This window comes from Camelus bactrianus, chromosome 10 (assembly GCF_048773025.1).
Source record: "Camelus bactrianus isolate YW-2024 breed Bactrian camel chromosome 10, ASM4877302v1, whole genome shotgun sequence".
Lineage (NCBI taxonomy): Eukaryota > Metazoa > Chordata > Mammalia > Artiodactyla > Camelidae > Camelus > Camelus bactrianus.
This window is the reverse complement of record NC_133548.1, coordinates 56,559,595-56,577,305: the sequence shown is the minus strand read 5'-3', so window position 1 is coordinate 56,577,305 and position 17,711 is coordinate 56,559,595. Positions and strand designations below refer to the sequence as shown.

The 17,711-nt window shown below is 37.4% G+C and overlaps 1 protein-coding gene across 16 annotated transcripts in view; it reads left to right on the top strand.

Annotated features, from left to right (window-relative positions):
- DLG2 (discs large MAGUK scaffold protein 2) overlaps window positions 1-17,711 on the top strand; it is a 1,731,178-nt gene that overhangs the window by 1,201,076 nt on the left and 512,391 nt on the right. For all 16 annotated transcript variants that reach the window (XM_045509092.2, XM_045509086.2, XM_074372765.1 and 13 more), the window contains one exon: window positions 14,150-14,319. In XM_045509092.2, the coding sequence (XP_045365048.1) occupies window positions 14,150-14,319 (170 nt within the window). The remainder of the gene's footprint in view (window positions 1-14,149; window positions 14,320-17,711) is intronic.

Genomic DNA, 17,711 nt, shown 5'->3' with positions numbered 1-17,711 from the left:
AATTCAAGTGGAGATATCACATAGGCAGTTAAACATAGAGATTTGGAACTCTGAGAGATCTGGCTGGGACATAGTTATAAATGTTAAAAGCTAATGAAATTAAGAGATTGCTTCAAAAACGTGTACAATAGAAAGAGAGAACAACCTAGGACTGAGTTGAATTATTCTAAACTTTTTGCTATAAATCAGACCAAAGATTTTTAAACTAAATAATGCAAACCCCTTGTAGGACATGGAAAGATTTATGTAACTCCATTTCCAGATCTTTAATTTGACCTGCCCAAGAAGTAGGCTGCAGCTTCATACTGGTTCTTATTTGTCATTTTTCCATTTATAATTGGTCTTCTCCCATTTTACAAATGAAAGCTATAGACCTGCCCATTCCAAATCCTGCTGCAGCTCTGTATCCCACTTACTATTATGTACTATTTAGCACTGTTTTACTACTTAACAGTACAGTTTTATGACTAGATGTAGATAACAATCTGAACTGTTGCTGCCTGGGATGAGAAAGTCAGTGTCTCTAAGTGATTGAGAAGTAAATCTTTTTTTTTTTTTTTAAGTTACAAGGTTTCCCATTCTTTGCTCGCATCAAAATTTAAAAGCAGTTATCATCTGATAGATAATTAAAATAATTTTCTTGGTAGATCACAGGATTTGGGGCATGTAACTTGGAAGGAATTCAAAGTTTTCTTCCCATTCTTGTCTCATTTATGTGGATAAAGTTATCTCAGCACTTTATTTGTAGAAGTGAAAACTAGGAATTCTGAATCTTGTCTCACTCTACCCTTGATTCATATTCATCAATGGAAACATAAGCCAAATTTTAAAAAGCTCTACCCACCCCATTAAGAAACAAATCCCCAATACAATTACATTTCCATTGACTTATAAATGGAAATTCATGGTTTCCATTTATAAGTTATTTTGATCAATGTGTAATATTAGTAATCATAAGGCTAACTCAGTCAAGAAGAAATTTTTTTTAACATGTGGAGTCTTATAGGATATTTGAAAAATAAATCACAGGATTTATGTTTGTATACGCATTTCTGTTTGAAATAAGTATGTTACAGTGATCCATGTAAGATATCTAAAATAAATTAGGTTAAAACTCTGTGCAAGTAAAATGAAAACATAATTTCAAGGAGAAAGAAAAAATGTAAAATGTCCAACTGCTAAAAAAAAGTCTTAATTTATATCTTGGTGATCATGGCTTTCAAATTATTATATCCTTACATTCCACTATATACATTTGAAATAATGATGTGACAATTAAAAGTAAAATTTTACAATTCACAATAGGCTAGAAATTATAGCCTTTGTTACTGTTTAAACTTATGAGGAAAAAAATTAGATGTCAACTTAAAGCATGGAAAAAACAAAGGATTTGGATTTTTTCTTGCTTTTGCTTTTTAAAGTATGAATATCAATAGATTGTAGGAAAACTAAAATGAGAATTTAAAAATGAGTGAGCAGAGTAGTAGGAAGAAAAGCAGAAGAGTCACAGAAGCCAGGAGAAGGTGCTTCACGGAGGGAGTGAGCACTTGGCCTTAACATTGTTGTGAGATCAACTGAGATGAGGACAAAAGAGACTGCCTTCAATTTGGCCAAAACTAGATTTCTGGTGAATTTAGTAGGAACATTTTCTATGTTTTTCTTGGTAGGGGCATTGGAGAGGACTCAGATTAGAATGGGATAAAGGGAGATGAGGGAGGAAGAAATAAGAGAATATATGTAAAAAGCTCTTTTAGTAAAGAGCTGGTCTGTGAAGAGGAAAGAGGTAGGACAGTAGCCAGGGGGAGATACCAGGTCAATGGAAAGCTTTGCAAAAGTGGGAGATACCGAGTATGTTTGAGTGTTCGGAGAATGGGTCAGCTAGAGAGAGTGGGTTTGAACATGCAGGATGTAAAGAGATAAAATGATTAAGTGAGGTCTTAAAGAAAATGTGAATTGATAGGCCTTGGTATCAGAAGAGACACTTCCTCCATTGCAATAGGGTGAGAGAGAACAGCATGGATTTGGATAGTTGGGTAGGCATGTGCGGGAAGTGATCTAGAAAAGGAAGGGTTTGGAGACTGTTAATTACAGAACAAAGGCTAACAAGCCCACCAGGCTGTTTGGAAGTCATGAATTTATAGTGACTCCCGCTATCCGTGGATTTTTCTCCAGCCTGTTCAGTGGCTCTGAAAGAAAAAATGAGGAGAATGGAGGGTTAGATTCAATCAGGACTGAGGTTTTTGCAGACAATTCTAACAGAAGGACTAAGTGACAACAGCTCCTTGTCTTGTTTTCTTGCCATTTATCACTCCTGTTTATGCTGTTGTAATTTTTTATTTCTGTCTCTTATCTGCTGTGTGGATTTGAGTAAGTTATTTAACTTGTCTGGTCCTCAGTTTTCCCATTACATAATATGCCCAGCATATTTTTAGGCTTTAAGAATGAAACAAAATATTGTTGGGGTGTTATATAAACACTTACTCTTCCCAGAGGTCACTACCTTTGTTGTCACAGGAGTTCCAGGAAATGTGTGGTTTAACTTTTGGACCCCTTTCTGATCCTCTTTATCTTCTAGGAGCTTCTTTCTTCTGCTGCCCTGGTGCCTATGGCTTCTTCTAATAAGTTCTTCCACGAAATTGCCCCTCAAAGAGTCCCCTGATCTACCCAAGCTCTAAAATGAAGTCCCATAGTCTCCATGGACAATTGTGCATAATGTGTGGATGACTGTCTCTGTATTTTGAAAGAGAAATTTATTAATTCAAAGAAACCCATTTACCGAAAGCACGAAGATATTTGTGAGCAATGATGCCCTTTCTGGTGCCCCTAATCCTCCTGGCTGCCATCCCCAGGCCTGTGAATTTTAACTCCAGAGCTGAGAACAACTTTAAGGGACTGAGTATACCACTTGTGAACACCCATTCCACCATTAAATCAGGGAGCTCCAGTTCTAGCTTTATGAATCACAAAAGATCACCAGCAATTTCAAAATGTGTTATGAGTTTTCAACGCAAAATTAATTTGAATTTATTTCATGAAATGTCATTTAGCCTAGAAAAAGATGAGGGGTGTAGATATTATGAAATCACATGAACAGTAACAGCTGATTATTGTAGCTCAGAAAAAGGTCAGGAAACAGCATCTCTAATCATCTACCCTCGACAATTAGTATCTCCAGGCAATTTAGCATTTTCTGCTATATAGAGAATTGCTCACAGTCTTTGCCAATGCTAAGTAATTCCAATAATTATGGGTTTGGATAGAAGAAGGTCTTCAAACTAGAGTTATCAGAATTCATATTTGGGCAGCAAGACTGTATGTACTTTATTGTTGATGAACCCAATTCAAACTAGGTAGAATTACAATTCATTCATTCATCTCATCATTCATCCGTTAATTTGTTACTCAACTATTCATCGGGTTCCTGCTCTGGGTTGCCACTGTCCTAGGCACCAAGCATAAAATGGTCAACAAGACAGACAAGGTTCCTGCTCTAAGGAACTGACATTTTCATCTGGGCAGAAGATAAGCACATTTACAAAAGATCATAAGTAATAAATTCTATGCGGAAAATGAAGCAGAGCAATGGAGATGAAAGGCTGGTGCTACTTTTACACTGAGTGATCAAGGAAGGCTTTCAAAGCTGGGGGAACAGTAAGTACAGTCCCTTAGGCAGGACTGAGGCTAGGCACATACTAAAAGGAAAAGTAGGGCCAGTGCAGCTGACGTGAAGGGGACGGAGGGGAGAGTGGTAGGAGCTGAGAACACAGGAACAAGTGGCAGCCAGGGCCTTGTGAGGCAGGTCAGGGGCTTGGATTTTATTTTACATAATACAGGAAGGGCTTGGAGGGCTTAACCCAGAGTTGAGTGACACTGTCTGATTTAAATTTTAAAATTATGCACTCTGGCTTCCATGTGGAGAATGTATTACAGAGAACAAGAGTAGAACCAGGCAGCCGGTGTGTCCAGGTAGAAGAGGTGGTGACTTGGACTGTGTGGTAGTAGCAGAAATGGAAAGAAATTGATGGATTGGGATATATTACAGAGTTAGAAGTAATTGATCTTGCTGAAGGAATGGATATGGAGGGTGAGGGAAGTAAAGGATTAAGGAAAACTGGGTGGATGGTGGTACCTTAGAGTGTGGAGAGTTGTGCCAACCACTGGTGGTAAAACAAGAAAACAGAGATCAGATTTCCTCATTCATAGAGCTCCATTCTAGTGGAGAGAGATATAAAAGATAAGTTATATAGGTGCCTTACTTGTTATTGAACTGTACAAATGCTGAAAAATGTTTCCCTGTAACAACTGATGAATTTACTCACCATGAGATTAATATTTACCATTTTAAGAATCTTTAAAAATGCTGAAAATTTTCTCTGAAATATTTTGTACATCTCAAACTGTTGAAATCACTTACGGTCAAATCTGTATTTGCTCTGCATAAGTAGAAGGGCACAGAACATCAATTGGCTCATAAGATACTGCACACTTCCCATGAGGGGACATGAAGACACACATGTTATATACATGGTAAGTGAAGAACAGTTCAAAATAAGGGGCAAGGTTACAAGCAGTTTGCCACATGATACACTTGAATTCTTGCTTATGGTTCCATCCTCGTCTTTCTATGAAAATTGAGCTCCAATAATTAAAATAAGTGTATGAATAATAATTTGAAAGGAAAACCTAAACTCTCAAGATTGAAAGATGTGCTTAAGCTCAAACTAGTCTTGTATGTAAGTGATACAGGCTGCTGTCCTGGTGATATGATTTGGGATCTTCTTGTAAATCTCCTCCTCCCCACCTCCTACATCAGGAGCCATCAGTATCTTTCTCATTCACCACTGTGTCCTCAGTGCCTACAGAGTACCGGGCACTATGTAGTGGATGGTCAATAAATATTGGTTGAATATGTGTGTATATTATATATTTCAACTAGTATTTAAGTTCTTTTCCTTAGTGAGCAGTTTTGTTTAGACTTTACCCTCTCACTGGGGTTCTTCCTTTATTTTTTAATTAAAATAAGCCTGTGAATGACAGCCTGTTTCTTAGGGTAATTAAATTTGAGTTGATTCAGTTTACTGCAGGAGAAATGAGAGGACATGAATTCTCATGAGACAAGGTTACTGGACAGGATGAGGGAAAGTATGGATATTAGCAGCAGAGGTGTCATTATTAACTTTCCCATTTATAAAATTCATTGATTTATTTATCAGACATATTCAGTGCCAGCTCTGTACCTGGCCCCAGTGTAGGCACTGAAGATACAGAAGTGAATAAAATAAGGTTCCTCTCCTCAAGTGATTCATGATACATAAGGTAGAGATAAACATTCAAACAAAGTATTTTCTCCTTTTCCTCACTTCCCACATCCAATCCATCACTATATCTAGTAGATTGTAATTGGCCCTCTCATCTGTCCCTTTCTCTCTGTCTTTATTGCTGCTGGTCTAATCCAGGCCACCATATCTTTTTTTAGGATTATATAATAGCCTCCAACAACAATCCTTGCCTTCTTTTACTCTAACTGCCCCATAACCCCAAGTCTAACCGGTCTGCACATCTCTATATTGTACCTAGAAAGCTCTTTCAAAAACACTCTTTTAGCTTTAAGTACTACAGTGGCTTTCCATTGTCTTTAGGTTCAAGTCCAATTCCTTAGCATGCCTTGCAAGGGCCTTCAGGACTCGATCTCTGCTCCTCACCTCACCAGCCACTAAACTGTCTGGAACACTTCTCCCTCTCTCTATTCACCTGGCTAACTCCTATTTGACCTTCAGATCTCAGCCACCTCAGTTGCTCCAAGTTTTCCTTGACCTCCCTAATCCTGACAAAGGTCTCCCATTATATGCTCCTGCAACACCTAAATCTCTCTTGCCATAGCTCTTATTATACTGAAGTTTAGTAGTTTGTTTTACCATCTCCCCTATTAAACTGTAAAGCCACCTCAGAATGGACATTAGTCTTGGAAAATGGGTAGAGTACTCAGGCAAATGTGGGATCTGGAGGTGGCTACTCCAGGCAGGGGGAGAAGCCTGAGTCATGAACTTGCGTGGTGTTTGAAGAAACTATACTGATGCAGCAAGAGACTAGCCTGGGAGGTGAATAGCAACCAGATATGGAAAGACTTGTGTTATGTGAAGAAGGCCTTTGAGCTTTATCCAGAAAGGCAGGTGGACTCAGCCTGGGTTCCACAGAGCCCACTGAAGAGTGCTACCACTGGGCCACAGGAAGCCTTTATGTGAATTAGAAAAAGATACCCACTTCAGGAGCACAAGTCATTGCCAATGTGCTTGGCTTGGAGAAAGGGCTTGCCCTGGATTTCCTTCAGTACTCACTAGCCCCCGCTCAGTCATACATGGTGCCCTGACCCTGGATTCCTCCCAGCCCTCTGAGGGGTCACAAACAAGGGCCTTACAACAAGTTGTGCTGTGTTCTCTTCCCTCCTTGCCACAGAAATCGCAGAAACTCTGCCTTTGTCACATACAAACAATTATAAATAACATGTGGCTTCTGAGTAAGATTTCATTTGAAGGAAGGGTTTCTTTGCTTAGATTTTTTTAATGTTTGAAGGTCTGCTGTAGGCAATGGAAAACAATGGAAGACTGTTAAAACAGGGAAATAAAGCAGTCAGGTATATTTTCAGTAACACCATTCTCGCAATAAAATGGAAGATAAATTGTAAAGGGCAAAGCTAGAAACAAGGAAGCTGGCTACAAATTTTTTTCCAGAATCTAGGTGATTGACAATAAGAGCCAAAGTAGGATAAGTGGGTATAAAGGAAAAGTCTGAATCTAAAAAATGATGCGACAGATTGGATGTGTGGCTGAGAGAGAGGGAGAACTCCCCATTTTGGATGATGGAATGATTTACCTTGATAGAGAATAAAAAGTACAGAGCTGTCCATGGAGGGAGGATAAGGATAATTTGGCATTCTGCTCCATTGAAGTGCATTCCAGGCTTTTAAGTAAAGATAGGTGACAGGCTGAGTTCACCTTGAATTTAGATTTATAGAACACCAGAGCTAGAAAAGAATTGTAATACCATTGAACTCAACAGAGAGACCAAAAAAAAAAAAAAAAAAAAAAAAAGGAAAGTGGCAGAATGAGGATTAGAATTCACATCTGGTTCATAATTTACTGCTCCTGGTGCCTCTCAACTTTTCACTGAAATGTTCATCAATATCACAAATTCAAATCAAATTAGAATGAGAAAATGTAAAGTTATTGATTTCCTATATGCTAATCCACATCAATTTCTAGGATTGGAATAGATCTGAATAGAGGCGAAGAAGAAATCAAAGCCAACATTGGCAAATGTGTTTCTTAATGTATAATACTTAATTTTAGGTTCTGCACGGATACCAAATCAGTCTATAGCTTTTTTTTTTTTTTTTTTAATGAAAATCCACCATGTATTTGCACTTCCAGCATTGTGGGCAGTGAGGATTTGAGTGATTAGGAAACCTTTCATGAGGCCGGGGAGTGTAAGCTTGCCCTTGAGTGAGGCTGGTTCAAGTTGGACATTTGGGAGGCGGAAAGCACCATGAAATAAAATGCAGAGGCAGGAATAAGCTTGTTATATTTTGGGGACAGTGAGGATGTGGATTGACTAGAGCCTGAGCTTGAGAGGTACAAAAAAAAGGTTAGACTTAGAGGCCCTTCAGTCACACTCATTTATTCTTCAGGGACAACGGTGTAGCAGACACTAGGAATACAAAGATAAACACAGCTTTTATTTGATATGAGTTAAGTAACTCTTGATGAATTTTGAGGGGAGAGGAAATGTTGATAGAGTTGCTCTAAGAAGTTGAAACTGAGCTGAGCTTACACGTAGGGTGAAGTAGAGAGGAATTAGGTAACATAGCATCAGGAAAACCAGCTAGAAACCTACTGCATGAATCCAGATGGAAGGTACCAGACCTCATTTCTTGAAAGTTGACATGCAGTCCTGTCTGTGGTCAGAGTGTTGGACTGAGTGGACTAAGTAATCTCCAATCCTATGAGCCTCACTCTTGAAAATTCCTATTTAGTGCCTCTCTCCCACATTGCACTCACCAAGGTACCTGGCTCGAGATTTGTTACTGGACTCTGCTTTTCTGGGAAAATGCCGAAAGACCAATCACTGATGCTGAAATAGCAATTTCTTCCTCCAGTGTGGAAAGCTGTGATCTTTCCCAGATGACAGCTGCAGAGAATCCGGCAAGCGTATTATATAAGGGAAATGAAGTGGCAAATGGAGAGAGAAAAACAGTCTATTCACTGTAGGAGATGGCGTCTATGGATCATAAACCCAAGTTACTGTCACCCAGAATTAGAGACGAGGGCAGGAGTCCTATTTTTAAAATGTAGAATGGAGTGGTTATCAGTTGGTCTTTGCTGTAGGGAAAGAGTCTCATATAAAATGAGTGCTGGAAAATGGCTCGCATACACGCAGTCTCACAGTGTGGCAGCTGTGGTCTCCTGGTCCATATTCCCTTAGAGACTTCATTCTAAATAATGAACAGCTGCAACACTGAGGGGATTGGGTCCAGAGTCAGCACTCAGAACTTCTGTCGTAGTCAGCTGGCTCTACGTAAGATTGAGTTCCCCCATTCTTTTTAGAGTGAACTAACACTAGCCAAGTTGAGTGACCCTTTACAACCTTGAGCAATGGTTATTAGAGGATAGTCCCAGACCAATGTCACCAGCATCACCTAGAAACTTGTTAGAAATATGACTCCTCTCTCCTGCTGCAGACCTACTGGATCAGAAACTCTCTGGGGGTGGAGCCCAGCAATCTATGATTTAATAAGCCCTCCAAGTAACTCTAATTCACTCTAAAGTTTGAGAACCATTTCTAAACCTAGTCCTAAAGTTCAGAAATCTAATTCTAAAACTGAGAACTAGATTTTGTTTGAGAACAAAATCTAGGTTTTGTTATTTGGCTTGGCTTTAAAGCTTTCTAGTATGATCCTTGATCCTACTGATGGTCAGCAGTTGGTATTGGTCGTGAAGTAAGTCCCAAAATTACTTTCAACAAGCTAGAGATATAGATGGTGCAGTGTGTGAGCTTTGAGATTCCCTAGACAATACTTACTGTCGTTGTAGACCTCTTTTAGCTTCAGTTTCTGTTGTAAAATGAAGCAGTATCTACCTTTAGTGTTTCTGTTTAAGCAGATTAGTACATAGTAAAAATATATCCCACTGTGTGCCAAGCATCACGCCGTTTCAACAAACCAAAGGCCACAGTTCAGGATAATAAGCGCATTTCAGTGCTTTTGTAAATACTGTATTTTTCTAAACACAATTGTACACTTAATTAAATTTGAATAGCAAACACAAGTAATTTTTGAGTTTAAGTATATCCCAAACATGGTATAGAACATATATGAAAAAGTATTTATTTATCTGAATTATAATTATCCTTGTTTTTATCTGAAATCCAGATTTAACTGGGTATCCTATAATTTGATTTGCTAACTCTGGTAAGCTTATCAGTATTTTGTACTGGCTACCTGGTGGAGGAATACTGGACTAGCCAATTGAGCCAGGGATGACTTCCCAGAAGACAAGATAAACTTGAATTGTATTGAAAGGAAGACAGGAACGAGCTAAGGGAGATAGCACATGCAGAGTGCTGGCTGCAAAGTCTGCCTGTTAGTTAGAAATTTTTGTTGGTGAATAACGAAGGTCCACCCAAGCTTGCTTGTTCAAAAAGGGGAATGAATCAGAAGGAGACTTGGAGGATCCTCTGAAAGTCGAGACTGTATTGGACAACTAAGACCCAGGAAGGACAGCCATGAACTGAAGCACTGTGGGGAGTCCATGGGGAGCCTTCCTTCTCCCTGACGTCTGTACTTCTTTCCATACATTTGCTTTGTTCCCATCTTCCTGCAAACAAGCTTTTGCCACTTTTCAGTCAGTGCAGAAGAAATGGTTCCAATATTAAGCTTTCAAGCTTCAATTTCTCCTGTTTAGATAGAACCTCTGAATCTCATAGTTTCAATTCCAGATTCCCCGAAACAAGGACTGTCAAATGTGACAAGTGAGCCGTGAGAAGCTGTATGAACCTGTCACTCCTCCTGCAACCTTGTGAATGTTTGTTAGAGAAATAGGGCCAGCAGCTACTACTCCATCAACATGTTATCTGATGCTTCCAAAACATTAGTCCTTTTCCTTTTCTAAAAAAACTGTTAAATTATGCTGATTTTTTAATTATTTTATTCTCAGTTTTAGTGGACTAATAGCACCTGATGAGGTCAATGAAATAAATGGATTTTTAAAGTGAGAAGTTTCAGCAAGGAGGAACCTTAGCCAGCGGTGGATTTCAGATATCCTCAATGAACTTTTAACACATGCTTCATGAGAGGGCACAAGAAGACAGCAGGCAGACATAATTAAGTACATTTAGAAAAGGTCATAATGTTTTGAAGCCATTTGTGTCCATCTCTATGTATGTGTGTGTGTGTCTGTGGTATTTTTTCCTTTCCTCTGTTTGCTAATGTAAAGCACTAGTCTTTTCTTAAAGTTTTGAGTATCTATTATTTGTTCTTAATGTACCTTTTGTGACTCTAGGAATAAAAGAAAAATTAGGCATTTTTGCCACCTTAACCCTGAGAGCCTTTCTGGTGTCATTATAGTTCACACAAAATCTATGCCGTTATTCTTTTTAAACAGATTCTGATTTTTATAAATGATTGATTGATCTCTTTAAGTGCATACAATATAATTCCCCAGCTAGTGTTTTCCATTTGATGATGTATTATTGTATTTCACCCAGCACATTAAACATTGATCAGCTTTCTCTGTGATGTGGCCCTTTGGTCTGTAATTAATTCATCTTTTTGACCAAAGAGAGTAGGACTAAGTGGAGACGATAAAAAGAAGCCAATCAGGAATACTCCCTACTTTATAACCAATAGCTGCTGCAAAGTTAACTTTCAGACCTGTGACCTAACGCCTCCTTCTGAATCAAGCCTTGAGGAGGTCTGAGTGTGGCTGGGTGTGGTCACGTGTGTGGAGTGTGGCAAGGACAGAGTAGGCATGAGCTGGTGGGAATCCTGCCAAGTGTACTAATCCTTAGAGGCTTTCTTCAAGGCTATCATAAAGCTATAGTTTGTATCAGAACAACTGTTTTCTTGGTGGTGGGGGAGGGGGAAGATGAAAAGGGCAATTAAGTTACACTCTCTGAAACAAGACTTACTAAACGCCTGATTTTTACGGTTTTCCTTCCTCCCAGATGCCATTCATTGTATCTCTTCCTCTCTTCTTCATAAAACAAGTTTCAAAAATCCCTTCGGTGTCCTGATTGTAGCTCTCTTCCTTTCTCTCCCTTCAGTACTTTTTTCTCCACTATAGTCTTGTCACATCTTTTCTTATGCAAGCCGTTCTTGTCTCTTTCATAACTGTAATAGCCTACTATTTTCCAGGCACGGTGCTAAATATTTCACATGCATCATCCTATTTAGTCTAGACAGCAATCTTGTTATCCCTATTTGCATTTGAAAAAAACAGAGGCTTCGAGATGTCAAGTGACTTGCTCAGAGTCACACAGCTCTGAAATTCTAGAGCTGAGACAAGCTCCCAGTTGTCTCTAGTTGTGGCCTACGTTCTTAGGCTCTCTATGGTGATGTGTGTCCACTATAGAACTTCTGGAAGAAGCAAAAAATAGAAATATGCTTTTTAAAACATTCATAATTTCCACATCCACAAAGAACCAGAGCTGAAACTTTGTTATCTTTTTTTTCCAGTATTTTTAATGCATAATGAACAGATTTTTAAACAATTTTTAACACATAGATTTGGTGATTATTTTTAATGAATTAATATCTTTAAAGATTATACAGGGGAGGGTACATAGCTCAGTGGTGCAGTGCATGCTTAGCATGCACGAGGTCCTGGGTTCAATCCCCAGTACTTCCACTAAAGATAAAAAAAATAAAATAAGCTTAGTTACCTCCCCCCCTCAAATAAATAAATAAAAGTAAAAAAAGTAAAAACTCCAAGGGCAGATAGCCCTGGCTGCCTTAAAAAAAATGTATAAAATTGCAAATCTTATTTTACGACAGAACATACTTTAATACCTAATGAAGGAAAATAGATATTACATGCTATTTTAAATATCTTCAAAGTGGAACAAATAACTTTTAAGTATTTGACTTTTCAGTGATACTATATATATTCCAGAATATCTGTTTAGTACAAATTTTAGATGTGATTCTGTGGACATGTTAATGATGAAATGTTCTTTTTCTTTCTAAGATATATTCTATAAGGAAATGTACTAGAATGTCCAAAGGAAATGAGACTAAAAAAAGGTTAAAGTTAAACCTTTTGTTTTGGTCCACAAAAATTATAGATTTATTTTGTATTGTAGACTTATATCTGAAACAACAAGCTCTGAAAGAGTGAAACCACCAACTTAATTACATGGGTGAAGTAAGGAGGAAATTTGTATGTAAATGGCTTTCTAATACAATGGATCAGAAATACGATGAAGGCTTCACTTTTTACTGAGACAGTGTCATGTGAGTTTGAAGCTAGTGATATATTTATGTTTCAAAGTGAATTCAAGTGGTACCTTTACTCACAAAGATTATCTACTAGTAGAGAAAGCAAATTAATTCTAAATAGCTATGACCCTCCAGCCCAATGCTGTTTCAAGTGTTTAAGAAGAAGGGAAGTTGAGTGCCCTAGTTTGGCTTGATATTTTTTCTTTTCTATTTTAAGAATTTGAATAAAAACTCCTCCCTCACAATCCTTTTTTAAAATTTATTTAAAACAATCAACTCTGAGTAACTTTGTATTGGCATAGGCTCTACAAAAAGACAAAACTAGGTTGGAATCATGCCCCTGCCCTCACCAACACTGTGACCTTGTCAGTAAAATTTCATTGTCTACAAAATGAGAATCAATGTTTTATAAATGGTTTGATTTAAATATGAGCCAGTAAGTGAAGTGACTAGAATGATATGATATGGCACATAGTAGACCCTTTAAAAATTTCAATTTCCATTCTGTTCTCCTTTCAACAAATTCTTGAGCACAGCATCTTTGACTCACCTATCAATCCGTATATTTTACCCATACATCCGTATATTTATATATCTGGTTATTCCTCTCACTAACTCTAGGCATGCTTACTCTCTTTTAATGGGAAAGTTCAAAGAGATGAAGTGACTTGACTGTGGTCACGCAGCTGGTACAGAGCTGGAACCCAAATCCACACCTCCTGACTGCTAGTCCGGTGTTCTTAGCGCACTAAAGCTGCCTACTTCATCCGCGTGTTCAGGAAAAAAAACATCTGATTTAGGATGTGATTCCTAGCAATTGACAATTAAGGATTCTACTGTATACAAAAGGAAAAAAAATTAGTAGAATTTGAATAGATGTAACATCCAGAATTTTTTGTTTTAATGTCAACCACTCCCTTCTATAGAAAGCAGTGTTTTAAGTTATGATTAGTATTCTGAGCACAGGGTGATGGTAAACATCATGTTTTTGCATTATCATGAGATGACAAAATTACCCACTCTCGAAGGACCAGCTGCCACAGGGTGGCTGGCACCCGTCATGCCTACATTCTCGAAACTATTCTAATTGGTAGTTTTCCATGATTCTTTTTTTTTTTAGTCAGAGAGGAAATGTATATGTAAACCTATTCAAGCCATAGCATCTGTTACGATGAGATGACATCACTGAGTCTTAGTAAGTGAAATTGTTCTGTCTCAAGAATTTGAAGCTAATCAAGGTTCTCATTGAGCCAAGAGTTCCTGAAACTTAGCTCCTCAAACATGTACAGAGATGTTATGGACAAAAAAGATAGGGAAATTCTTCCCATGCTTTTTATATACTTTCACTACCGTGGTATAAACTTAAAATTGATGTGCACAACATACATGAAACTGTTCATCACATTACATATATGTAGTCCTAAAAGAAAAAGAGGAAATGTTGAAATAGGAATACGTGAGATCATATCCAGTCTCTCATCAAATCGCTGACAGCTTTAGACAAAGAACTTAACCACTTGGAGCAGCTCTCTATACTGTGGATAATAAATCTTATTCCACAAGATTATGAATAGTTCCAATAGTTAAGAGTATTATAAATCAACAGTTGTGCACTGCTACCACTAACCACCATTTCTGCTCTATTTTCCTTTCTTTCAGGGTCAATGATTGTATCTTGCGGGTGAACGAGGTCGATGTGTCCGAGGTTTCCCACAGTAAAGCGGTGGAAGCCCTCAAGGAAGCGGGCTCCATCGTCCGGCTGTACGTGCGTAGACGACGACCCATTTTGGAGACTGTTGTGGAAATCAAACTGTTCAAAGGCCCTAAAGGTAATAGAAACATAAATAACTCACAGTAGGACAGCGGTGACAAACTATTTGGCTTAAGTTTATGCTATAACCCACCTATGAGGTAGTCTGTTCTTTTATTCTCTGACAGTCGGTGCTTACCGTGAGATTTGAAATCCTACCGTAACGGTAGGTTTTTAAAGAGAGTAAAAGAAACCAACACTGTAAATATGAACTCAGAGAAGGAAAGGACAGACGTATGAAGACATTTTCTTATAAACAATAACGACAACCACCATCTCAATTTTTCTATGTATTTTTCCTCTTACTGGATCATCATGACTTAGCTGGCATGTTAACACTTCCTAATTTTTCAGGTACCAGTGGTAACCTCTCTCCTTTAGTAAAATGGTGGTATGAAAAATAGTAACTGAAATGGTCGATCCTGAAATAACAATTATCATAATTTCATAACACTGTTGTGATTTGTTTTGATTTTGTAATGCTCGTTTGTTGTACCCAACAAGTGCTACATAACATTTTATACTTGCAATAGTCAAAATAAGTTAAACTGTATTTTTTTGAAATGTTCACAAATCTCTTGAGGAAATTGCAGTTACGTTGGGGTGGGGAATCACATAAACAGTGAGACGAATCATTATGTTAGTTTTTAAGAATAGTCCTTTGAGCTCTGCTTTTCAGAATGATGACATTTAATATTAGCTTAACAGTATTTCAGATTATTTTAGAAAAATCTAATAATTGATTTAAGAGTATTTGAAATATTTTAAAAGATTATGACTGGAGAGTTACTATACTCTTAGTAAATTATTTCTATTCCCCCTTAAAATCTATTTAATATCTAATGCTATATATAATTAAAAAAAATAAACACACCACCTTCTCTGGAAGGTAGTGGTGGGTGATATTTAAGATCTCATACCCAAGAGTCAGGCAGGACTGAGTTTGAAAGCTTTGTTCTAATGAGATTGAGAAAAAAGAAAAATACTAGAGTACTGACAGACACATCAATCAAATTTAGATTTAAAATATAAGCTAGTAACTGTTATTCTACTTTGGATTATCGTTGAAATTTTATAAACACTTAACCGTCTTGAAAAGGCATAATGTTCTTAAAATTATTTAGCTAATACAAAATCTTTTCATATTTGCTTCTACTGTCGATCTGTTTACTATTTATTGATTCCTTGAAAGTTCTTAATTTTTATAATTAAAATTAATCATTTTGACAAAAAATTAAAAATTAAAAAAAAAGCCTGGTTCTGCCACTTACTAGCAGAATGACAGTGGTTAGACCAATCCTCTTATTAAATGGGGATTATAATGGTAGCATGTATCTCATAAGGTTTATGAGAATTAAACATTTAACTAGTATCTGGCAGGTGGTGAGCAGAAAAGCTTGCTGGTTGAGTGCAGTCTCCAGAGCCAAAGTGCCTAAATTGTAACCCTAGCTCTTTACTTTAGCTCACTAGCTGTTTGACCTTAGGCAAATTGCTTAACCTCTCTGAGCCTTAATTTTCTCATTTACAAAATGCAAATAATAATAACACTTGCCCCTAGAAATGTTTTAAGGATTAGATGAGTCAATATACATAAAGTGTTTAGAATAGTGGCTGGCACAAACTGCCGACAAGTATTAACTATACAGTATGTCCATGTTATTTGTAGTTTGCTGCATATCGTTTCAGCCTTTGCTACAAATGTTTGGTAATCTAATATTTAAAGATCCCTCATGAATTAATTTCAAATGCATTAAAATTACAGAATTAAATCTGGTGGGGGGGCCAGGAGAAAAGCAGTAAAGCATTTCCATACCACAGTGTCTGGTGATATGAAGGAAGAGACTTCCTATCCTACACGTTTACTAAAATCATATTTGCAAGATGCTTTAAAGCTAAACCAACCAAATGAGCATTGCACTCTTTCAATTAAAAGGATATACTATATATAAATAACATGTGGATATTTCTACAATTCAATTAACAGCAATTATTCAGCACAACCTTAAGGCAAATACTAGTTTCAAACACTCAGCAAAGCATTACCATCCATTAGCAGCCTCCTGCTAGCTGAGTCACTCGATGACCTCCAGCTACTCAGCAGAGCACTTAAAGGTTCTAGGGAATCGATAGCTACAAAAACTCCTTTAATTTTATCAGGAACACATTTTGGGGGGATCTTTATCTTTGGTACTAGGGCCCCCTTTTGGCTGGTTTACTTGTGTCTGAACTGTTTTCTCCTTTGAGCCAGGAGTAGGGCAGGAATTGCCCTGAGACAAAGAGGGGGGTGTGGGGACAGGTAAGCATTAACCAACCAGGAATGCCCAGGCAATAACCCAGTGAAAGTACACAGCATACCAGTGATGGGCTTGTTCTATTGAAGAGAGAACCAGGAAACTGCTAGGGTTAACTCTGCATCCCTGAAAGCAGGCTCCTGCCAGATTCCTATAGAGGGGTGTGGGCCTGTTGGTCCTGATGGAATTATGTTGAGTCAGTCATACTTTTTTGTTTTATCACCATACAAAGGTCACTGATGAGGTTTTATTTTTCCCTGTAAAGCACATTGATTTACAAAGAAAGAAAGTGTTTTGGTCATTGTTTAGATTCCTAATGCCTTCCCTGTGCCTTGATCACAGGAAGTGCTAAGTCAGAGTAAATTGAATAATTCAATTCTACACTAAATCAGATGATACCTTGCCATTTTATCATCCCTTGGCAACTCATAATTCTTTATTTTTGAATGATGATATATTTAAAAGAAATTTCTACCGATGTTCAACTCATACCATGGAAATTCTTATACAGTGGGAATGATGAAACTGAATCAGATGTGATTCTTTTATTTATTGAAGTATAGTCAGTTTACAATGTTGTGTTGATGATGTTGTGTACAGCACATGCATATACATACATATATTTGTTTTCATATTCTTTTTCATTAAAGGTTATTACAAGATATTGGATATAGTTCCCTGTGCTATACAGAAGAAATTTGGTTTTTTTTTAAATCTGTTTTTATAGTGGCTAACATTTGCGAATCTCAAAGTCCCAGATTTATCCATTACCACACTCTTTCCCCCAGTAACCATAAGATTATTTACTATGTCTGTGAGTCTGTTTCTCTGTTGCAGATGAGTTCATTAGTGTCCTCTTTTTTACTTTTTTTAATTTCTACGTATGAATGATATCATATGGTATTTTTCTTTCACTTTCTTACTTCACTTAGAATGATGATCTCTAGGTCCATCCATGTTGCTGCAAATGGCATTATTTTATTCTTTTTATGGCTGAGTAATATTCCATTGTATAAATATACCAAAACTTCTTTATCCAGTCATCTGTCAATGGACATTTAGTTTGCTTCTACGTCTTGGCTATTGTATATAGTGCTGCTGTGAACATTGGGGTGCGTAT